Raw genomic sequence first — 24,693 nt, 5'->3', positions numbered from 1 at the left:
CCAGCCATGAATCAAAGGAGAGTCATGATGCTTAGTGAGCACGAGAATATTTTCGGCTTGCTCCTTTTTGATGATGTAAAAATAGTTCCAGGATTTATAGGTTAGATGTTTATTTATTTGTGGTGTTGATGACATCATACTGTCACCAGCTTGAAAGACATACCAGAGGGAGTCTCCACATTTATGGATGTTTGTGAACAGCTGGTAAAGAATTTAAATAGAACAGTCATCATCTTGCACTGATATGTATAACTGAACATTAATACGATCTGGCGATGTAACCAGCAGGAAAAAGTGCGTCCCAAAGTAAACTGCTCTATTACACATACATGACATAATGGTTTTCCAAAAATTTGTTCTTGTTATGGTTATAAACTATCTTTTAAAATAGAACTAGATCTGTAGCTTCGTTCAGAGTCTGATATGAAATAAACTCTATATATGGCAGGATGAAGTACAGTGACCTGTTGCCCACAGCAACCTCATTTTTAAAAATGGATTACGTGACTGCTGTGGGCACCACAAAACTTCTCTTAAAGAGAATCTGTATTGTTAAAATCGCTCAAAAGCAAACATACTAGTGCGTTAGGGGACATCTCCTATTACCCTCTGTCACAATTTCGCCGCTTTAAAAGTGGTTAAAAACATTTTTAAAAAGTTTGTTTGTAAACAAACAAAATGCCACCAAAACAGGAAGTAGGTTGATGTACAGTATGTCCACACATAGAAAAATACATTCATACACAAGCAGGCTGTATACAGCATTCCTTTTGAATCTCAAGAGATCATTTGTGTGTTTCTTTCCCCAATGCACTGAAGTTTCAGGCTGCTCTTTTCTTCCTGCACACAGCTTTGCCCTTGTTTGTAATTCCTCAGTATGTGAAAGCCCAGCCAGCTCAGAGGACGATTTATCCAGCTTGTAAAAGATAAGAGAGAAGAGAGAAGCTGCTCTAATCTAAATAACACACAGGCAGTGTGCATAGAGGGACCTGGAAGGGGGGGAGTTCATAGCAGAACCACAACACTGAAGAACTTGGCAGCCTTCCAGACACAGGCCGACAAGTCTGACAGGGGAAAGATACATTGATTTATTACAGAGACAGTGATAGTATAAAGTGTTGCAGTTAGCCAGAACACATTAGAATAGCTTTTGGAACTTGTAGGATGATAAAAAACAGGATGCAATTTTTGTTACGGAGTCTCTTTAAAGTAGTATAAAACTCTGACATAATATGCAATAAAAACAGGTTTTCCTACTTTTTATATACCATACAGTTATATTTGCTTTTGTGCATAAGTATTATTATTCATTTAGAACTTACAAGTTCCCAAAATACAATTTTTTTTGCTCTGAGAGCTGACATTGCATTTTATTCATAACTGGTGTATTCATACTGTAATGTACCCAGAAGTGTCTGTGTTCTGGAGTGTCTGAATTGCCAGAAAATGTTTACATTCCTCACTTGATACAATTAAGTAAACACAAGATAAAGTTATCTGCAGTTCGGATGCGTGCAGCTTTCCCTGCAGGGTGCTTGTAAGTACGGTGTTTAACTAGTTGAATGTTGTTCTAGTAAAAAAAAAATTGTGGTAATATATAATATTCTGTAAATAATCTTTTAGAGCAAGGAAGAAATGCTGGCTTTCATACCACTATAAAAAGGAACTGTAGTGAAAATGACATAAAGATTACATTTCCCTTAAGGGAATAATAACCTCTTGAGGACCAGAGGTTTATACTCCCCTAGTGATTTTTTTACAATTCAGCACTTCACAACTTTAACGGTTTATTGCTCGGTCATACAACTTAGCACCCAAATGAATTTTACCCCTTTTCTTCGCACAAATAAGGCTTTCTTTTGGTGGTATTTGATATTTGCTACTTTCTATATTTATTTATTAATAAACCTTATTGTACTTAAACATAAAATAATAACAAACATTTGTCTATGGCAGGGATTCGATTGTGCGCCCTTCTGTGGGACAGTTACGTGACAAGGCTGTCCTCTGTACAGCACTGAGGGAGATCGCAGTGCTAAATCCTGCGTTAGGCGGTCGCAGAGTGGTTAAATATTAATTTATGAATTCGTTTGTCAGTGTTTGCCCATTGTAAAATCTCCCTCAATCTGATTTACATTGTGAAATTTATCACAGGTGGCAACATCTTTAGTCCTGTCAGATGCAGCTCTGTGGAATGTTTGTTTCTGAGATTTACAAAGCCAGTGAAAATAATGCTTATGCTCTGGAGGAGAATTCAGCATAACTAAACAACCTAGAGTATGACATTACTAGGGAGGGCTGGGCTACATTCGACATACAGCAATAGATAGCTATAGGAAGTGTTTCTGATGCTGAAACTAGTAAAATGACTGTAAAAGTGGGTCTCCTGAATAATTTACTGCATTCTACTACATGTATACCCACCCCCTACCACGCAGTAACTTTCTACTGATAACTTATTCTACAGCCCTACCTACTGTGTCCACCTCCCCTTCCCTTAGATTGTAATTCTTTGGCAGGGTCCTCCCTTCCCTAGTGTGTGATCGAGTGCCCCATCATTGTGCTCCTTTCCTGTGACTGCCTCATACTTGCATTACTGGGCGAACCTAACCAGCCCAAAATCGCACAATTATGTATTTTGTACCGTTTGCCTTGTACAGCTTCGTCCTATGTTGTATAACCTTGTTATCTGTCATCCTTTGTATCATTCTATGTATGTATTGCCCAGCGCTGTGTAATATGTTGGCACTTTATAAATACAATAAATACCGTATTTTTCGCTGTATAAGACGCACAAAAAATGGGGAGAAAAAGTCGCTGCGTCTTATACGGCAAAGGCAGGGAATACCCGACTTACGAACATCCGCCGATACGAACCGCGACCTGCCGCCACATCGGGGATTCCCTGCCTGTCCCTTCTCTCCCTCCACATGCCTGTGTCATCCCCCTCTAATCTGTTTAGACCCCCATGTGTGCAGCGCCGTCTGCTATGTGTCCCCCCTCCCGCGTGTTTCTGCTCCCCCCGCATGCCTGCACTATGCCCCTCTAATGTACTGGCCTCTGCTATCCCCCTGTTATATTCTGGCCCCCCTCGTTTGCCTGCAGCGGCTTACCCCATCCGTGCCACTGCAAGGGCTGCAGACATCCGGCTACTCTGTACACGCTTCCTCTTGAGCACGGCTACTGATGACGCGGTCAGTACAATTCACACACAAGAGGAAGTGTATGGAGTAGCCAGGTGTCTGCAGCCCTCGCAGCGGCATGGATGGGGTAAGCCGCTGCAGGCAAAGAGGGGGCCAGAATATTACAGGGGGATAGCAGAGGCCAGTACATTAGAGGGGCATAGCGCAGGCATGCAGGGGGAGCGCAGGCACACAGGGGGACACATAGCAGACGGAGCTGCACACACGGGGGTCTAAACAGATTAGAGGGGCAGTGCAAGCACGTGGGGGTGGGGAGGGGGGCACAGGAGGACACCAGGGTCGAGAAATAGCATTCAAAAGGAGAGAGACATGGGGCACACAGGAGAGAGACAGGGGGGCACACAGAAGGACACAGGGGGTACACAGAAGAAGACATGGGGCACACAGGAGAGAGACAGGGGGCACACAGAAGGACACAGGGCACACAGTAGAAGACATGGGGTACACAGGAGAGAGACAGGGGGCACACAGAAGGACACAGGGGGTACACAGGAGAAGACATGGGGCACACAGGAGAGAGACAGGGGGCACACAGAAGGACACAGGGGGTACACAGGAGAAGACATGGGGCACACAGGAGAGAGACATGGGGCATACAGAAGGACACAGGGCACACAGGAGAAGACATGGGGCACACAGGAGAGAGACAGGGGGCACACAGAAGGACACAGGGCACACAGGAGAAGACATGGGGCACACAGGAGAGAGACAGGGGGCACACAGAAGGACACAGGGGGTACACAGGAGAAGACATGGGGCACACAGGAGAGAGACAGGGGGCACACAGAAGAACACAGGGCACACAGTAGAAGACATGGGGCACACAGGAGAGAGACAGGGGGCACACAGGAGGACACAGGGGCCAGGAGAAGACATGGAGCACACAGGAGAAGACATGGGGCACACAGGAGAGAGACAGGGGGCACACAGAAGGACACAGGGCACACAGGAGAAGACTTGGGGCACACAAGATACTTGGGGCACTCAGGAGGACACTTGAGGGACACCATTTGGGGGAGGTCATGTACAAGACGCTCCTGGAATATGGATGAACCAGGTTTAGTATATATATTTTTTCCCCTGGTTTTTGCCCTCTAAACCTAGGTGCGTCTTATATTCCGGAGCGTCGTAAACGGCGGAAAATACAGTAATAATAATATGTCAATCACTACAGTGCATCTTTAAGCACATATTTCACATATAAGTGCCTTTGTACTTTCATAACAGCTTTATTAGCAATAATGCTTCAACACTGAGAGGCATCCTTTTCATACCTACCATATTCATGACTGTGAGAATGAATCTCTGTGCAGCGTCCGCACCATGATATTGCACCATGTCCGAGTCAGCCACCACCAAAGTCTCCACAGTGTGCTCCTCAGTGAGCCTGATAGCGTTCCTCCGCCCCCGCCAATAATTGGCTCCTTCTCTCTTAGTCTGCTTCTTTTTTTTCCCTGTTAGTAGAAATAAAAAAAGATTTATTTTTTTTCACATCATAAAAGGTTGTTGATTATTCAACAATATTACATCAGTGGCTCTGAAAAGAAAATAAAGAGCATAGGCAACCAGCACATAGAACATAATTTAATAGAAACAATTACTAATGTTCAAACTTTATCACCACTGTTCCACTATTGTGGGCAATTACCACTGCCCACAATAGTAGAATATTGGTAATTGTGCTGCTATTCTACTAGTGGCTATATCTGGCACCCACCTTTCTGTGTAGCCCATTCTGCAGGATCCTGGCTCCAGAATTTCACCCCAGTTATTTTGTTGTTTGTTGTACATACATGCATAAAAATATCACGATCTCTCCATCAACAAGACCACAGATTGTGTCTGTAGCATACCGTATGAGAAATTTGATCTGGGTAATTTGATCTTAAGATAAGATGATCTCTCCATAAATAGCTGACAATGGTTTTGCTAAGTCTTACATAATAGGTGGCTGCTCTAAGCTCTATCTGTCTCCAGGGAGAGAGGATGAAGATCAAACTGTGAAGAGAAGGTATGTGTTAGGTACCTGAAAAATGGTTTACTAGGGAGCTTACATTGTTGTCTTAAGCCATTGAAAGATGAAAGGGCATTTCCCGTCATGATATTATTAGAGTTTTAATGCCATGAAGGGCCATATCATCGGCTCCGGTATGGTCCGAAATTTAGGAAGCTCAGGATTGCCCCACAGTGGTGAAAGACAATGATCAGTGTGCAGGTGTGTCATTACACTTTTACAAACCCTCAGCGTAGCTTTCATCGCCATGGTGATGCTTACATTTGAGTTGAGATGCCTAAATGGAAGGTTAGTTGCTCATAGGACCAAAGTATGGTGGCTTTAAAGGTAACAGCTGTGTTCAGCACACTTTGTGAAAACCACCGGCTAACCAACACCAAGTGCTGCCTAAAAGTACTTATAAAAATGTGGCATCCAAAGACCCCCTCTAGTTTTGAGAAGCTGCACAGTTTCTAGTCCTATACAAGGCTGTTTTCCTGCCTTAATAAACCTAGTAATAATGGTGTCAATTTTCCAAACGAAAGAAGTGGCAGTCAGATTGGGCTTTATCTAAATAGATAGGTAAACCTGGGTAGAAAAACTCTTTCAGAATATTTTAATAATAGGGATAATGGTAACCTATCCCAAATTTTACATCTCCACTGTAACTCTTCTATTACTGGCCTAATATTAAGCTGTTTGAACTGCTCTACCTTCCTTGAATCCCATAGTATTTCAATTGGGGCAAAACTGAAATATGGTGTATAACCGGAAGTGATGAATCCTCTAAAGGAAAAAAAACAGATTTGATCCAGAAAAGCCTACAAATTCATCAGTAATTTGTAAAGCAGCTTGAAGAGAAGGTCTAGGATCATTTAGATATAATAGATCTTCTCCGTGTAAAGAAATTGTCTCATACAGATCTCCTATAGAGAGGTCCACCACCTCAATCAACTTTCAAACACATGCAGCAACCGGTTCCATGGCAAGAGCAAAGAGAGCCAGAGATAGTTGGCCTCCCTGCCTAGTGCCCCTTGACAAGGAATGCCTAATACTTAATCTGGATGTAGCGCTAGCCTGCCCTTTCTGCAACTCTGCCCCAAACTGTTATCCTGTCAGCTAAGAACTATAAATCACTTCTGCTTAACTTTTTCTGCCCACAGCTCTCACCAGTTCTAGCTTTTCCATCAAGAGCCCATGGCCTACTCTTTTTCAACCTATTCTACTTGATCTTCTACTGCCTGAAACGTTCCATTACCAGCTGCTCTCATCTCCAGACTAAGGCCTCACCATTTACAATGGGAGTGACAATCGATGGTGTTAGCCACCTCCTGTGCCCCAATGAAAATTTAATTGAGCCTTAATACTAAACTCTGCCTTGAAGTTTGAGAATAGCGGTTACCTATTGCCGAAATGCAGTAATACATACAAAAAACATCTCTTTTCTACTCATCTGTCAGAATATTTCATTTATATGTCTCTAATGGTGACTTATTGCTTAATGGAATTATCAGGCAAAAAAAAAAAGTTGAACTTACCTGGGGCTTCTACCAGCCCCATGCAGCCATCCTGTGCCTTCGTAGTCACTCACTGCTGCTCCGGTCCCCCTCCGCCAGCTTGTTTTGTATTTGCCGACCTCGGGGTCGGCGGGCCGCATTGCGTACATTTTTAAGCATTCCTGCTGGTGCAGGAACAATAACACATACGTTTTTACGCGTTACTGGTTCAACACGTACATTTTTACACGTTGAACCAGTAACGCGTAAAAACGTATGTGTTAATGTTCCTGCACCAGCGGGAATGCGTAAAAATGTAAGCAATGCGGCCCGGCGCCCCCGAGGTCGGCAAAAACAAAGCTAGCTGGCGGCGGGGGACCGGAGCAGCAGTGAGTGACTACGAAGGCACAGGATGGCTGCATGGGGCTGGTAGAAGCCCCAGGTAAGTGAAACTCATTTTTTTTTTGCCTGACAACTCCTTTAAGCTTGGAGCTATTTATAGTATTATAATGATGATGTCGAGTTGTATAAATAGTGGGGCCAGCAGGATTTTGATGTGGTGCCCAGTTCATTTGTATGAAGTGGAACTATGTTTCACAGTTTTACTTATTTGTCACAATACTTTCCCTCTCCTTCAACATCTTCAAGAAGGCCAAAACTCACCTTTTCACTCTGGCCTACCCCCCCTCACTAGTGCTCTAAACCCGCAGCTGAACACTGGTCACCTACCTTTCGTTTCCCTACCTCTCCCTCTAGATTGTAAGCTTTCGGGCAGGGTCCTCCTTCTTATGTCTCCTACCTGTAGCGATTGGTCAGAATGTTTGTTTAATTTGAAAAACTGTCCTAATTGTTTACTATGAGCCAGATATATATTATCCCTTATATGTATCTCGGAATTATGCTAATAGACTCCGAGGGCCCATTTTTACCAAGGTTCTCCAAAGTTTGATCAGCACACTGGTGGCAGGTGCCAAACAATTTGAAACTATATATGAACAAAAATTGTGAGATAGAAATGTGGAGGGTATGCCCCAATTGATCACAAAAACGCTTAAATATATTTCAAACTATCAAATTCTTTATTAATCAATCGATAAGTAGCTAAAAGCATAAACCTTAAAATGGACCCAGGAACCACCCACTAGACCCCACAATCCTAAGCCTATACAAAAATTTGGCTCAACAAAGCTCTGATCCTGTCCATTACAGTTAAGAGTGTCAGTGTAATTTATATTTATGACCTATAGACATACATGACCATAGACTTGCAAGCTCTGAGCTGGTGAGTTAATATGTTTCTTATGACAGGAAGAATCTACAGAATTTTTCTTTCACCAAGGGAAGAAACTCATGTAATCAATGTATTCAAAATAATGGCAACAGAATAACTGGCCAGGACTTCACCTAAGTTTCTAGTGCTGCAGGTTGAATTTTAAACCATAGTTTGTAATAATATGGATCACTAAGAAAAAATATTCTGGAGGCCCAAAGTAACTTTTGTAGAATTTCAGCATACATAGTACTAGGCGCATATACCGATACTGTACAAGTAAATGTGGACTGCGTGAAATGAAGTCTAATACAGGGTTCATACTCGGCCAAGTTTGCATGTATTTTTCTAGATTGCAAAATGCACACACACACACACACACACTGTTAGTCAATTGGTGATTCATGGGGGTCCACATTACATACAATTTTTGGTTCATGTACATGATTAACATTCGCATGAGCCAGCGGCAGGTTTTCAGATATCGTGTGTGCATTCTTTGCAATATTTTATATTGAGCCGCTGTGGACAGATGCATTTTTGTATATGGATGCAAGTGGTGTCTGAAAAAGTGGGTCCACAAATACATGTGCTGTTTCCACACATCCAATTGTGAACCTACCCATAAGCTAATCATAGATGTCAGATGATTCAAAAAAATTGTGCACAGAGTATCCATACACTGCCTATGTATGGCAGCATGGTGGCGTAGTGGTTAGCGCTCTCACCTTGCAGCGCTGGGTCCTCGGTTCGAATCCATGCGGGGTTTCCTCCCGGCACTGCAGTTTCCTCCCACATCCCAAAAACAGATAAGTTCATTGCCTCCCCCCTAAATTGGCCCTAGACTACGCTACATACAGTACATACACTACACAAGACATACATAGACATAGGACTCTGGTAGGAATTAGATTGTGCGCTCCTCTGAGGGACAGTTAGTGACTAGACTAAATACTCTGTGCAGCGCTGCGGAAGATGTTGGCGCTATATTAATACTAAATAATAATAAATAATATGACGTTTAATGCTGTTTGAGCTGCACAATACAATACTGTACTACAAAGTTTACAATACAATTCAGTTCTAGAGAGCAGGAAAAGCGAGCAGAGTGTCTGTAGATTTTGGATGCTTTGCATAGTGATGTGTTGTTCCCTGCTGCAGATACACAACATTACAGCAGAGGTTTAGCAACGGACACATTTGTCTGTCCGCATTAGACTCAGTACAGGGAAGTATCCATTTTATAGTAATTAGCCAGAGTGGAAAATATGTGTTACGGGGGCTTCACAGTAATACATCAATCATCAGAGTGACTCTACTTCACCCATCACCGTCATGAAAAGTCCAGCTTTCTTTTCTCGTGTTTTTATGTGCAGACAACAAGATGGGATCTATATTATGACAACTGTGACTACTGCAGTGAAACTATAGAGAATAATTGGAAGATAACCCACTATGACATAAACCTGTATCTAGGGTCAGAGGCAGAATAAGTGTGGCTAATATACTTCCAAAGATCTGGATGAACAGCATGGAGACTAAAGCAATAGTGCTGGAAACGGAATCTATTGCCTGTAATGCAGTGCATCCTAAACTTGTTCTCAAGTCTCTCCGGCAACCTCACTGGGGTAATTAGTATTTCATAAATTGGATTAACAATATTATTATATTATTATACATTTAAATAGCGCTGACATCTTCTGTAGTGCTGGGCAGAGTACACTGAAGAATCCATTGCATTAACTGTTCCTCAAAACAGCTGAGAGTGTAATTTTTCTCCTCAAAACAGAGGGTTTTTGCAGTAATTTAGCTTTAAGTGAGCTTATGCTTTCCTAGTGGTTCTGGGTCACCATGAGCTATCTGGGTAGCTTACAGTCTGTATTTTTTGTACAGAAGAAGGATAAAACCATGTGTCCATGCATTGGCTATTGAGCATTGAATAAGATCACAACCAAGAATGGATACCCCTTCCTCGGGTTGTTGAGTTATTTCTGAAGATAGACAAAGCCAATTTTCACTAAGTTGGATCTTAGAGGCACAAACAATCTCAAAAGAATAAAGGAGGGGGAGGAGTATTTAGACTGCCTTTTGATCCTGCTATGGACACTTCAGAATCAGAATCATCTTTATTATCGCCAAGCACACCGAGTGGTGTGCCCGGAATTGCTTGTGGTTCATATGGCAGGAGTAGATCAGGGACATATAACAACACATGGCAAAACATAGCAAAGGCAAGCAGGGCATACATGCATGCATACATACATACATTTAGGCCATCTCAGTCTCAATTAGAGTCTTGAAGGGGGGGGGGGCAGAGTTTGCAGCTGAGAGGAAGGGATGCCTGGGGCTAGAGTGTCCCCGGGATGTAGGCCGGGGGGGAGGGAGTTTTGAGTTCAGTAAGTTCAGCAGGAGAACTGCTTGGGGGAAGAAGGTGTTCATGCGCCTAGTGGTCTTGGCGGGGATGGATCTGAGGCGGCGTCCCAGTGGAAGGGTCTCAAAGTATCGTCTGCCCGGGTGGGAGGGGTCGAGTAAGATCTTGGAGGCCCTTGTCTTCATTCTCGTGGAGTAGAGGAGATCTAGCGAGGGCAGGTGGGCACCTATGAACTTTTCTGCTGCTTTTATCACTCTTTGGAGTTTGTATTTGTCTTTGGCGGTTGCTCCAGCGTACCAGACGATGGAGCAGCAGAGGATGGATTCGATGGTCGCGGAGTAAACGCTGGTGAGCAGATCCCGTGACATTCTGAATTTTTTCAATTGGCGTAGGAAGAAAAGCCGCTGCTGAGCTTTCTTCTGGGGTGGTGTTCTGCCCCCATTTGAGGTCGCTTGTTAGGGTTGAGCCTAGAAACCATACGCTTTGAACTCTGGAGACCTCAGACCCATCGATGAACACAGGTAGGGGGGCCGGGGGGAGTTCCCGGAAGTCCATGATAAGTTCCACGGTCTTTGCCGTATTGAGATCAAGATTGTTGTCCTTGCACCAATTACAGATCCTCGCAACTTCGTTTCGGTAAGCGTCCTCCCCGTTTCTGTCGATGAGGCCTATAAGCGTGGTATCATCTGCAAATTTGATAACTTTGATGGAGTCGGAGGCCGAAGTGCAGTTGTTAGTGTACAGAGAGAACAGGAGAGGGGACAGCACGCAGCCCTGCGGGGCACTAACATTGGTGGTTCTCTCGCTGGAGATGCGACTGCCAAGCTTGACCCGTTGAGTTCTGTTGGAGAGAAAGTCCTTTACCCACCTGCAGAGGAGGGAATCTGCCCCAAGATGTGCAAGGTTGTCGATCAGGATGTCCGGACAGATGGTGTTGAAAGCCGAGCTGAAGTCCAGGAAAAGGACCCTAGCATAGGCCCCTGGACTGTCGAGGTGTTCTGAGATGTACGCCAGGCTGACATTGATGGCATCATCAACTGATCGGTTTTCCCTGTAGGCAAACTGGAGTGGTTCGAGGAGGGTGCTGGTGGAGTGCTTCAGGTGGGCCAGCACTAGCCTCTCGAATACTTTCATGGTGATGGGGGTTAGGGCAACGGGTCTGAAGTTGTTGAGTTCCCTGTTCCCTGGTTTCTTGGGGACTGGGGTGATTGTGGACCTTTTGAGGGGACCTTTCCTTCTGATAAGGATCTGTTGTAGAGGGAGGTGAGGATGGGAGCTAGTTGCATTGCGCAGGTTCTCAAGCAGAGTGAGGACACCCCATCCGGGCCCGAGGCTTTCCTGGTATTGAGTCTGCGGAGGTGTTGTAGCACATCCACCTCCTGTACTGCGGTCAGAGCGGGGATGCCACTGGCCCCTGGGGGGCCCTGGGTGTCCTCTGTCGCGGATGCCGTGGTGCCGTGTATTAAGTAATGCCCTTTGGGGTTTGCAACGCTCCAGCCACCATTGACCAGTTTATTATTGTCTATCTGACCAGTTTTGATTTTTTTCTACATCATTGGAAATTCATCATCATAAGGTTTGCCAAGTGCTTGCACGTCTCTACAAACTATATGTGAAGGGGGAAAAGTGTGAATTTTAGCAGGATTCAATTAAATTTTTTGGACTCAGCAGAGGGACTTCCAATAGACCCACAGAAGAATCAAGCCATACTTGATTGGCCACCTCCTAGTAACAAAAACTCAGTACAAAGAATTGTTGGGTTTGCAAATATCTATTGCAAATTTATCAAGAATTTTTCCGCTTTAATCCTTTCGATTACACAACTTACAGCAATCCAGCTTTTCCTGGAACTCAGAGGCTCAAATCGCTTTTGACAAATTTAAGAAGCGCTTCACAACCGCTCCTATTTTGAAGCATCCAGATCCAGTTCTACCATATATCCTAGAGGTTGATGACTCATAGTCAGCAGTAGAAGCAGTGCTCACCTAAAGACAAGATGCAAGAGCTCTTCTTCACCCGGTGGCTTTTTTTCTCAAGGAAACTCACAGAGGTGGAGAGGAATTATGATGTGGGTGACAGGGAACTTCTGGTCATCAAGGACTGGTGATACTTATTATAAAGGAGCTGCACATATCATACTCATAAAACACAGATCACAGGAACCTGGAATATCTCAAGACTGCAAAAAGACAAGCTAGCTGGGCATTATTTTTCTCCATATTTACTTTCATATCACATATCAACCCAGATCAAAGAAAACAAAAGCTGATGCCCTCTCCCGCATGTTTTCTGATGATGAATCACAAACAGTTCCCGAAACAAAATGTCTTGATGATGAAAGCAAGCACAGTCAATAAGCTTCGCCAAGATCCAGTATCTCCTCCTGATGGAATCAAGTCATCACTTGCTCCTGCGGCCTTCAAAAGAAAAGCGGATTGCCATAGGAGGGGTGATCTGGAGTTAAATGTAGGATATTTAGTGTGGCTTTCCACAATTAATCTTATGCTACTGCGTTACAGTGTAATTGCTGGTGCCACAAGGTGTTACTGTAAGTGCAGGGTGCATGTGGGCATCTGTTTGTACATTGTTTAGCTGTCGCATGGGTAATTGTATATACCACCTCCAGTACTGTTATGTTGCAGCTAGTATGAGTGTGTATTCCTGTGACCTGATCTTTGTATCTGCCTGTTCCTTGTTTCTATGCTGTTGCTGACCTTGGCCCATCTGACTTCCCGATCCATTGCCGACCTTTGCTATGTACGAGTACCCAATTGCCGACCAATTGCCTGTCCGAAAACCCTATTTGCTACAAACTTTGGCCTGTCTGAGAGCCTAATCTGTTGCTATTGGACTAGCCTGGTGTCTTAGTAATTGCATCACCAGACTCAGAATGTGGGAGCGCTCCAGTTCCTTCCTGGGTGTCACTCTATCAGTCCGGTTAGCGCTCCTGCTCCGTGTTAACTGTTGGCCCCGTACCCATTTTAGGCCCACAGTTAATAAGCTGTAAGAGTTGCTGTTCTAAGCATGCTGTTCTCCAGCCCTCAAAGTACGCAATACCAGATCATTGCCAAAATGAAGGTTCGCAAATGGTAAGGTGGTCAATGAGATGCTAATAATTCTGTCTTGCATGCCAATTTAAACTGTATGCAGCTTGGAATCTGGCAAATCTAAGTTAACAGGAAATGCATTTGATTGGACATTTCCAAGTTGCATACAATTTACATGCAAGCTGAAAGGATTAGCATGTCATTAACCATCTCTAGGAATGATTCTGGATTGGGTTAGCCACTGGTGCCCCCTGCAGTACATAGAAAAACCAAGTTGTTTTTTTAACAAAATCAATTTGATTACAAATCTAAACTTGCTTTTTGAGCCTCTCTGGAAATATTAGTGACGGTCGCTTGTACGGTCCGCCTCACAGTTTGAAAGTAGCTCTTCTAAACTACAGATACTGATACAGTGGGACACAGTGGAGGCGAAGGTGGCACAGGGTGGGATACTGACAGAACAGGGGGACAGAGGTGACACAGTGGGGGGTAGAGGGAGTACAGAGGGGCACACTGAAGGCACATGTGACACATGGGTGACACAGAAGGGCACAGAGGAGGCACAGAGGACAGAGATAGCACAGCGTTCCGACTTAAGAATGGATTCAGGTTAAGAACAAACCTACAGTCCCTATCTCGTTTGTTAACCGGGGACTACCTGTAAATCCAAGGCTATCAGGGATATACTGTATGATAAAAATTGTGAAATGCTATGGCAGCTTGTGATGCATGCGATGACAGCTGCCTGACTACCACCTCACCTACTGTATACCAGTCACTGCTATGATTTGACATCTGGTTAGACTTTAGCCCAGTCCATGTTTTCTGATCACACAGGCTCTCCGCCCTCAGTCAGGGCCAGTGTTCTTCCTGCATCCTTTACTGTAAATGCAAAATCTTCCTGTCTGACTGGAGCACTCCTTTTATTTTCAGCATCTCATATACAGTATTTCCCCTGCTTCACACTGTGTAGATGATAGTATATTCACTCACTTCAACAACCTCAAAGCCAGAACCATGTGTATTCCATTTCTCTGCTGTCCAATCACTCAGCTACGGTGCATTTGGCTCATATTGTGTTGCTGGAACTGATCACTCCCATGGAGCAGCATTATCACCTCTTTAAAAACCAGACACTGCTAACTTGCCAGACTTTCAATCAGGAAAAGACTGGAGAGAAGCAACCTCACCACCCATTGATGAAAGGCGTACTAGTACAGTGTGATAATGTGCTGTTTGCTAAGACATTGATTCCTGCATGTGAACGATCTGTTAAAGCAAACCTGTCATGTAGAGAATTTAGCCAAATTAACAACCCTGCAAAGTGCAGAGACCATGGGAGGCCTGCAAACACCACATCCACATAAATCAAAAACTGGCAAGGTTTGTAAAAGGTGTAACTTGATGGTCAAGTCTCTTATTTGATCTAACCGGGTATGCACCTAAAAAAACTGTACAATCATTTATAAATCACCTTTTGCTCCGGCACCAGCAAACTCATCAGCAAGAGTTGCTAACACGACTCATCACAGCAAGCAGGAGATAGACTTTCTTAGGCGTCTTCAAAGTTTGATGGAGTTTATTAAGTACACAGATATACAGATACTCATCTCTACATGTCGTTACATCTTAGCGAAGCAATCGTTCTTTAAGTCCAAGCTCTTGACTAACCTTCCTCCTGAATGTTAGTCAGGTTATCTTCTTTCTATACTAAGTTGCGTCTAAACTAAATATATACAGCATACAAGATAAACCAACGAGACATAAATAAATATATATAAGTAAAGGGTTCTAGCCAGTAGATAGAAAGCAAGAGTGCCCTCCGTTGGCAACTCATGACCTTTAATACTGACCAGGAAAAAGTTAACTGTGTCATCATCTAAACCCTCCCCCGAAACCTAGGATTGGTTCAGATCCCTTGTGATGTCATGATACACACCTACTTACTTAATATTTTATGAGCCCCCTTGCTCCAGTTGCAGGAATGTTATGTTTTATAAATATGGCCTATGTTGATTGTTCCCGTAGTCCATTTGTCTGGGGCAGTGTAGGCCTAAGACCTTGGACTAGGAACATCTTCTCAGTATCTGCTTGTATCATCTGCTTCAAGCAGACACTGAGATGCTTCTGCCTGCATCACGAAAAACTCTATTTAAAGGTATACTCTGCGAACAAGCCTTTTACCTAAAACTCAGTCCAGATAACTGAGGCCTACTTAAATTATAACAATAACAACCCTGCAAAGTGCAGAGACCATGGGAGGCCTGCAAACACCAAATCCACATAAATCAAAAACTGGCAAGGTTTGTAAAAGGTGTAACTTGATGGTCAAGTCTCTTATTTGATCTAACTGGGTATGCACCTAAAAAAACTGTACAATCATTTATAGGGTATCAGAAGATGCAACAGGTCTGGTTTTAAACAAGAGTATTCAAGAAAGCCTTTTTCTTATGTTAATGTTCCCAAGACGTTATTCAGCAGTTCAAGACCTGAGCTGCATACAAACTCTTTGGCTGCTACCGTCTTTGGGACTCCTATCCCTCATCATTGGTTTCTCTACAGCGTGTGATGATGGACATACCAATAGCACGGTGAGAAGCAAAATGTGATTGGCTGCTTCACTGCTGACGCAGCATGGTGAGAAGCAAAATGTGATTGGTTGCTTCACTGCTGACGCAGCATGGTGAGCATGGTGAGACGCAAAATGTTCCGACGTAGTATGGTAAGAAGCAAAATGTGATAGGCTGATCACTGCCGATGTAGCATGGTGATTGACTGATTCTCTGCTGACATAGCATGGTGTGAAGCAAAATGTGTTTGGTTGCTTCACTGCTGACTGACAATAACACAGGACAATCTTTGTGCCTACCTGAAATGAACAAAGATTTCTGAGGAAACTGCTGCAGAAGGCAGTGAAGAAATGAAAGCTGTTGACCACCAATAAAACCAATAAAACAACCCCTTGAGTTTCTATTTGCATAATGGACCACTATCGGGGAAAATTGAAAACAAATATTTATAAGAAGTACATTTCTCCCAGAGTAAGGCCTCTCGCACACTACATGCAACTCCGATTTTTTTATATAATCCGATTTTTGATTCCGATTAAAAAAACGTAGCAGCATGCAGTACTTTTTTAATCTGAATCAAAAATCGGATAGTATAAAAAAAATCGGAATGGCATGTAGTGTACAAGAGGCCTAAGATGCGCAATAAATTACTTTTCTCCTATTTTGCTTTCGCTTACAGTAGGCAATTAAAATCTGATGGATCTAGCAGGTTATAGGCTATTCCATCTCCTCATGGGGAATCTCAGTATTTCTTATTCTTTACAAAAGCACTCCATGGAAAGGATCTATGTAAAGATGCCAGCCAGCCTCCCTACTCTCTAGCCCCCCTTTTTAGTAGTTGGATTGAGAAACTGCCATTCAGCAAATGCTTTTGTAAATATAGAAAACTCTGAGAATCCCCCATTAGGAGATTGACTAGTTCAAAATCTGTCAGCTCTGTAAGATTTTTACTGCCTACTGTAAGTGACAGGAACACAGGAAAAAAATAATTTATAGTACGTTTTACTCTAGAACAATTTTTCGTGATAGTGGTCCTTTTAGTGAATACACCAGGCTGAAACATCCATCTTGTACATTAGGAGGAGTGTGCAGACAGGAAAGACAGAAGTTTGGGCTATTACTATTTGATAAAGCCAATCGCCAGGTAGCTGGCTAAGTGTGGTTTTCTCAGGGTTAGACTTCCCCTTCCAATGGAAATTGTGAATGCAAGTGGACTGCAATGTGACTGTAATTCTTCTATTTTACACCAAGCATTCTCATTTCAGCATGACGTTCGCGGTTGTTCATTCTCACACTGTAATTGCGTTTGCGTTTTTCCCAATGATTTTTATAAGCATTCCCTGTGACAGCACGTTATGCTCGCACTGCGGCAGATTTAGTGAAGCATACAGGCAATGGAAAGAATGCTTTACTTTTACTGTTAACTCATAGGTGGTGCAGTACTGTGCGGTTTAGAAACGTTACAAAGTGGCTGTTACACCACACTGCAAAGCACCACTGTGAGGCCTGGAACCCACTAGAAAGGGCGCATTCGCAAGCGATTTGTGATAGTGTTTTGCAAGCGATTGCAAAAAATGCTGCATGTCCTGCAATTTTCTTAATCACAATCACTGTAGTGGAATCTGTCCCATCCATTTACATTGGCAGAGAGTTTAGGGAAATCGCTAGCGATTTAAAGCGCTCCCTAAACTCTCAAAAAACGCTCTAGTGGGTTCCAGGCCTGAACGTGGCTTAATCCTAAAGCAAATGCAGAGAAAAAAAAAGCAGGAAAAATATTATTTCACACATCCCTGGTGATGTCCTCAGGCTAACCGCTGTCATCTTTTCATCCTTAGTGACAGGTGCCACACCTCTGTATGGATGCTGCAGGTGCAGAGTTAAACAACACTGTGACAGATCATTTGATTGCAGATGACAGACCTTTCCACTTAAAGGGAGCAATGAAAGACTCAAGTGTGGCCACACTATAGAAACAATCACATCTTCTCAAACGAAAAATGATCGATTGAGAAAGATCACCATCTTCCAGCCTTTGATCTTGATTAGATTTCTGAAATATTATTTAACCACTTCACCCCCAAGGGTTTTTACCATAATGGACAACAGCAATTTTCACCTGTCAACGCTCTTCCCTTTCATTTGCCAATAACGTTTTCAATACTTATCACAACAAAATGATCTACACCTTGGGCTCGATTCTAAAAAACGTGCTAAGTGTTAGCATGCCTGTGAAAAGGCCCTTAGCACGGCGAAAGGGCTTTAGGTCGCGCTAAGCTTTGCGTGCTAAGTTATTGTGCGCAAAGTTTAGCGCTGCGCGGTGCACGCGGAACGGGTGCGCCCGAAATGTCGCACAGTGCGACGATTCAGGGGCACCTACTGCACCGGGTGCGCCCGAAATGTCGCACAGTGCGACGTTATAGGCGCACCTACTGCACCGTTCCGTGCGGCACTAAACTTTGCGCGCGATGAGTAAAACCTGTGGGCGTGCTAACTACTTAGCACTGTAGTTAGCACGCCCAAAGCTTTTAGGCGTGCTAACTAAGTTAGCATGCTTTTGTGAGTCGAGGCCCTTGTTTTTTCACCACAAAATAGGCTTTTTGGAAGTGATATTTGTTTTCAGTAATTACTTTCTATGCATTTTAAAGAGAAAAACAAGGGGAAAAAATGAAAAAGTACACAATTTGGGGGGGGGGGGGGGGGGGGGGGAAGCGGGTGCGTCTTATATTCTAAAGGTACGGTATTTTGGCCCCATAACATACTTACCGGATCCTGCCGCCGCGATCCTCTCCTCCAGCCGTCATCCGAGGTTCATCCAAACCTTCCAGCAGCCGTTCCAGGATCCCCACTTCCCATCCACGATCCCAGCTTGTGTCTCCCAGCCGCCGGATCATCTTCGCTGCAGTCTAGTATGCAGACTGCAGCCTTGCGGTAAACAAGCGCTGCCCCGCCGACATCCTCCATAGTAACGGCAGCCTCTTCTTAGTTACAGTGTCCCCTTCTGTGTGACGAGTGGTGCACGTGCGCCTGACATCATGCGTGACCCCGGCGCACGTGCGCCGCTCGTCACACAGAAGGGAGCACTGTAACTAAGAAGAGGACGCCATTACTGTGGAGGCTGTCAGCAGGGCAGTGCGTGTTTACAGCAAGGCTGCAGTCTGCATACAAGACTGCAGCGAAGATGATCCGGCGGCTGGGAGACACAAGCGGAGATCCTAGATGGGAAGGCTGGATGACCCTCGACAACGGCTGATGGAAGCTTTGGATGAACCTCGGATGACTGCTGCTGGGAGCCCGAGACCCTCGATGATGGCTGCTGGGACCCTCGATGACGGCTGCTGGGAGCCTGGGACCCTAGGGTGATGGCAGTCAGAGGGAGGAGGAGAGGATCGTGGCGACAGGATCAGGTGAGATGCAGCAGGGGGTGTTAAGTGTAGTGTAGTTTGGGTTGGATGCAGGGGTTTGTTAGTGAAGTGTAGTGCAGTTTGGGTTGGCTGCAGGGGTCAGTTAGTGAAGTGTAGTTGGTGGTGGTAGCAGGGGTTAGTGAAGTAAAGTGTTGTTGGTGGGGAAAGTGAAGTGTAGTGTAGCAGGATTTAGTGTAGATGGGCTGTGTAGCTTAGCTAGAGATAGTTTTGGGGTGAGGGGGGGGGGGGGTAGGGGTTAAAGGTCCATAAGACGCCACTGCACCGTAGATGCACCTAGGTTTAGGTTTTTTTTTTTCCCCTCCCCCCGATTTTTGCCCTCAAAATCTAGGTGCGTCTTATATTCTGAAAAATACGGTATGTCCCTAGCACAAAGTATGGTGACAATACATAATTTGGAAATAATAGTGTATTTTTTCTATGTGGTGGTTTTCGTTTTCTCATTGAACACTACCAATGATTACAAGCCCTTATTAGCAAATATAAGAGTAATACACCCTCAATGCATACATGTTTAGAAAACTGAAACCCTAAAGTAACTATTTATGTATTCTCTTTTCAATTCTGTCACTTTTTTAATTTATTTTTTTTACAAGTGTTTTATTTTGGTACAAAGTATACGAAAATAACAATTTTATTGCTTCTCATTCAGTTTGCCGCTAAAAAAAATTTAAATGTCATAGGCCCCAGATCTCAAAAACCCCAAATTCTATTCTTTCGCTTGTCACGACTAAAATGATACCATACATACATAATCAGATAGCTTTTTGGCCAAGCAATGCACTGTTACCCATGAGCAGCACCAAATGATTTTTCAAGGCCATTTTGTGCACCATTCTGAAAACTAGAGACCTAGGCCTACTCAAATATACATATTTTGTAACGTTTGGACTTAAGCGGTTTTGGTAAAATTGTACCATAACTTTGAAAATTGTATTTTATTTTTTTTACAGTTTTTTTTTTCATTTTGGCACCAAAAAAAAAAAATCAAGTTACATAGGCCTTAGCTCTCAAACATCCCAAATTCTATTCTCTCACTTGTCACGGTTAAAATCATTACCTTTATACATAATCAGTTAGGTTTTTGGGCACACGGCAGACTGTTAGCTACCAGTAGCAGTATAGGCCCTTTTTTTCATCAAATGCAACAATGTCATTCTTTCTAATCAAAGGTCCTGGAGTGACATTTTTCTCCTACTGTGCATGCGCAAGACACTCCCGGAAACGGGAGCATGATCGAGGACACGCGACCAGGACCATGAAGGTGCAGTCCCCGATGCCTGGCTCTGTCGCCAGAATCAAAACTATGCCACTGCAGGGGACCAGGACGTTCCTGGACGTCGCGGCTGCAGGGGGCTGATAGAAGCCTCAGGTAAGTGAAACTCTTTTTATTAGTTTAGTTAAGGTTCCCTTTAGGCAGGGAACACACTAGACGTGTTTGTGTGTGTTTTGCCACAAATGGCATAACGCGCACAATTCTACATTGCACATGCACCCGCTTCAGCACATGCACTTTAACCATTTTGCCACTGGGACATGAGCCTCAAGTCTGCAGCGGCAGCTGCTACAGTCGCAGGGAAGCGCTAGTCCCATACCTGCAGTTTGGGGGGCTGTGCGCACGATTGTGTGGGTAGATGCCCGTGATCGCGATATTGACGGCAACAAGAGGGATTGGCTGCAGAGCCAATCCGTACATGTTTGCAGAGAATGAACACTGTTTTAGTTCAAAACCAGTGTTCATTCTGAAATAGAGCTGCCGCATTTCCTCCTGCCCGCCGATTTCCGCCGCCGATCGTTAGATTTAATCTCCCCTCTAGGCCACCGTGATTCCAGGCATCCATTGATGCCTGCGTCACTTCCCTAGTTACAATGTAGCAACACATTACTTCCTATAGCGTACTTATTGTGCTCAGCAGGGACATCTTGTGGCTAAATAGTAAAATTAAACCTACTGACTTATGGGAATACATTTTTTTTTATATGTATGTCAAGAGGGCATATTATTATTAAATTATGGGCTAAAAATTAGTGATGTGTAAGCAATAGCGGAGCCGCCGCAGCGCAGGGCAGCATGGCGGCGGCCTCCGCATCCCAGCCGGCGGTTTCCGAAATGACCACGGAGCCGCTGGCGCAGAGTAGGTCATGCGCCGCCGCGGCTGACAGGATGGCGGCGGGTCCCGCTGCTCAGCCGGCGGACTTCCGTTGGTGGGCGTGCAGTGAAAAGGGACCTGGCCTCTCAGTGATTCAGAGGCAGAGGGTCATGCGCACGCGCGCGAGGCGGCAGGATCTTTATGCTCGGAGGAGACAGGTCAGCTGATCCGACGATCAGCTGACCTTAGCCAGCCAATCACTTGCTGACTTCAGCTCCAGCCCCCTGGACGGGCTGGTGGAACTGGGCTTCAGCATTTAGGCCCACAGATGTCATTTGCTCATTGTCTGCTGTCGTGAATACTTAGGTGTAAACGCTCAGACCTTAGCTCAGTTCCCTGGTGTTGATATCAAGGACATCACACCTCAGTCTAGGATTGTATTGTATATTTATCTGTGTCTTGACTTTGGCTATCCCTGACTACTCTCTCCTCTTCTCGATTTTGTACCTTTGCCTATCTGATTCTTAGTTGCCGACCCTGCTTGTTTAACGGACTCTGAATCAGCCTTCTGCTCTTGTACTGCTACCGTCTCTCTGTTGCCGAACCTCTGCCTGTCTGACCTTTCTCTTTTCCCCAGTGGAACGTCTCCCACTGGTGGGATATCTCTGAGGCTTGCCTCTCCGAGACGCCTGCCCTAGCAGACGATTACTGCCAGGTGCTGAGATCCCAATCTTCACTTGGGCCGAGGTTCTCACACACGGGGTTCCCATTCAGAGGTAACCACACCTCTGAGGAATCACCGTGTGGTGGATATTTCCACAGTCTTGTTTATTGTTATTATTTCTGCTTCAGTATCCAGAGGTTAGTTACACTTGCATTATTGGTGATTCTGCAGATCATCAATAATCAGGTATTATCTGCATTGTTGGTGATACTGCAGATCGCCAATAATGAGATTCTCTCTGCTTACTAACACCGATCATTACAGAACAGCAGACCACTAGTATAGATGCATTACGCAGTCAGATCGAGACTCTAACTACCTCACTTAATAATCTCATTGAGGTGGTTAATTCGCAACAGACTCAGATCAACCAATTGGCTGGGTCTGTACGGGTCTTGCAGACGACTGTGGCCACAGTGCAATCTCCTCTGGTCACAGATCTCCGTATGCCAGTGCCCGAAAAGTTTTCAGAGCAAAGATCTGATTTCCAGAACTTCCGCAACCGAGTTTTATCTTATTTTGAGTTACGGCCTACTCAGTCAGGTTCTGAGCAGCAAAGGGTAACCTTTATTAAGACCTTATTGTCCGGGGACTCACAAACCTGGGCATATGGTCTTTCACCCGAGGATACAGCACTGATGTCAGTGGAGGAATTTTTCAAAGCAATGGCTATAATTTATGATGATCCAGATGCTTCGATCACTGCCGAGAGGAAGCTCAAAACTCTCAGGCAGGGTCGAGACACGGTTGAGGTTTATGCGGCAGAGTTCCGAAAGTGGGCTGTGTCATCTAGGTGGGGGTCTTACGCCTTATTAGACTGTTTTCTGTCAGGCCTATCAGATGCAGTCTCTGAACTAATGCTAGGGCAACCTGAACCAAAGTCCGTCGACGACGCCATTTCCTTGGCGATTCGAGCGGACCGCAGGTTACGCTATCAGCGTCAGTCGAGGGGCAAGAATGCAGTAAGAGCTCTCTCTTTTGCATCCTCGTCACCAACCCCTCCTACTGATGAGCCGATGCAAATCGGACATTCTCGGTTGACTCGGGCCGAGAAAGAGCGCAGAAGGGCTGAAAGACTTTGTCTATATTGCACAGAAGAAGGCCATATTGCTCAAAATTGCCCCAAGAAATCGGAAAATGCTGCTGTCTAGGTGTAGTTAGAGGTAATACCCTAGACGCACAGAGCTTACCTCTCAATCAGAATAATCGGTTACTTCTCCCGTGTTCCATTTCTTGAGGGAATTTGACTGTTTGCACTGAGGCTTTCATAGATTCTGGGTCTGCAGCTAATTTTATAGACTACGAGTTTGTGAAGGGGCTGGGTGTTCCTTTACAACTTTTAGACCGACAAGTAGTCGTTACCGCAGTGGATGATTCTCCCTTACAGTGCAGACAACCTCTCTCTCAGACACCCGGGTTATCATGCACTATTGGGGTTTTACACAAAGAGAGTTTACAGTTTCTTGTTCTGCGCATGGCAACCTCCACCGTAATCCTCGGTATGCCCTGGTTACAGCTCCACTCCCCACAGATAGACTGGGCATCAGGTCAGCTACTCAGTTGGTCACCTTACTGCCACAATCATTGTTTGGGGAAAATTGCCTGTTGTGCTGCCAAGATAGAGGTTAAAGGGGTACCAGTGCAATACGCTGAGTTTGCAGATGTGTTCTGTCCCAGGTCCGCCGATAAACTCCCACCACATCGGAGTTTTGACTGCCCTATTGACTTAAGATCTGGTTGTATGCCCCCCAGAGGTCATCTCTATAATTTGTCAGGACCAGAAAAACTGGCAATGCGGGAATACATTAAGGACAACCTGGCAAAAGGATTCATCCGCCCTTACCGGTCACCGGCCGGGGCAGGTTTTTTCTTCGTCCAAAAAAAAGATGGTGGTCTCAGACCTTGCATTGACTACCGAGGTCTAAACAAGATCACCATCAAGAATCGCTATCCATTGCCTTTAATAGACGATCTTTTTGCCCAGATTACCAATGCCAGTATCTTTTCAAAACTAGACTTACGTGGGGCATACAACCTGGTGCGCATCAGGGATGGCGATGAGTGGAAGACGGCCTTCAATACGCCCGACGGGCATTACGAATACCGCGTTATGCCCTTCGGGTTATGTAATGCCCCGGCCGTCTTCCAAGAGTTAATAAACGAGGTATTCAGGGAGGTGTTGGGGAGGTTTGTTTTGGTATACCTTGATGACATACTGATCTTCTCTCCAAACCTTAACGAGCATCGTAAACATGTTAAGTATGTGTTGAAGAAGTTGAGACAGAACTCACTGTATGCAAAACTAGAGAAGTGCCTCTTTGAGGTCACTCAGATTCCTTTTCTGGGGTATATAATTTCTACTTCGGGTCTCTCTATGGATCCAGAAAAGGTTACGGCTGTCTTAGAGTGGCCACAACCGGTAGGTTTGAAGGCACTTCAGAGATTCCTTGGTTTTGCTAACTACTACCGGAGATTTATCAAGGGATTCTCTTTGGTAGTAGCACCTTTGA

General features: G+C 44.5%; 1 protein-coding gene across 1 annotated transcript in view; it reads right to left on the bottom strand.

Moving 5' to 3' along the window:
• The window catches only part of ADAMTS17 (ADAM metallopeptidase with thrombospondin type 1 motif 17), a 349,550-nt gene that overhangs the window by 287,911 nt on the left and 36,946 nt on the right, over positions 1–24,693 (bottom strand). The window contains exon 4 of the mRNA XM_068273566.1: positions 4,482–4,657. Coding sequence (XP_068129667.1) covers positions 4,482–4,657 — 176 coding nt within the window. The remainder of the gene's footprint in view (positions 1–4,481; positions 4,658–24,693) is intronic.

The sequence above is a fragment of the Hyperolius riggenbachi genome, chromosome 3 (assembly GCF_040937935.1).
Source record: "Hyperolius riggenbachi isolate aHypRig1 chromosome 3, aHypRig1.pri, whole genome shotgun sequence".
Taxonomy (NCBI): Eukaryota; Metazoa; Chordata; class Amphibia; order Anura; family Hyperoliidae; genus Hyperolius; species Hyperolius riggenbachi.
This window is presented reverse-complemented; position numbering and strand designations above follow the sequence as displayed.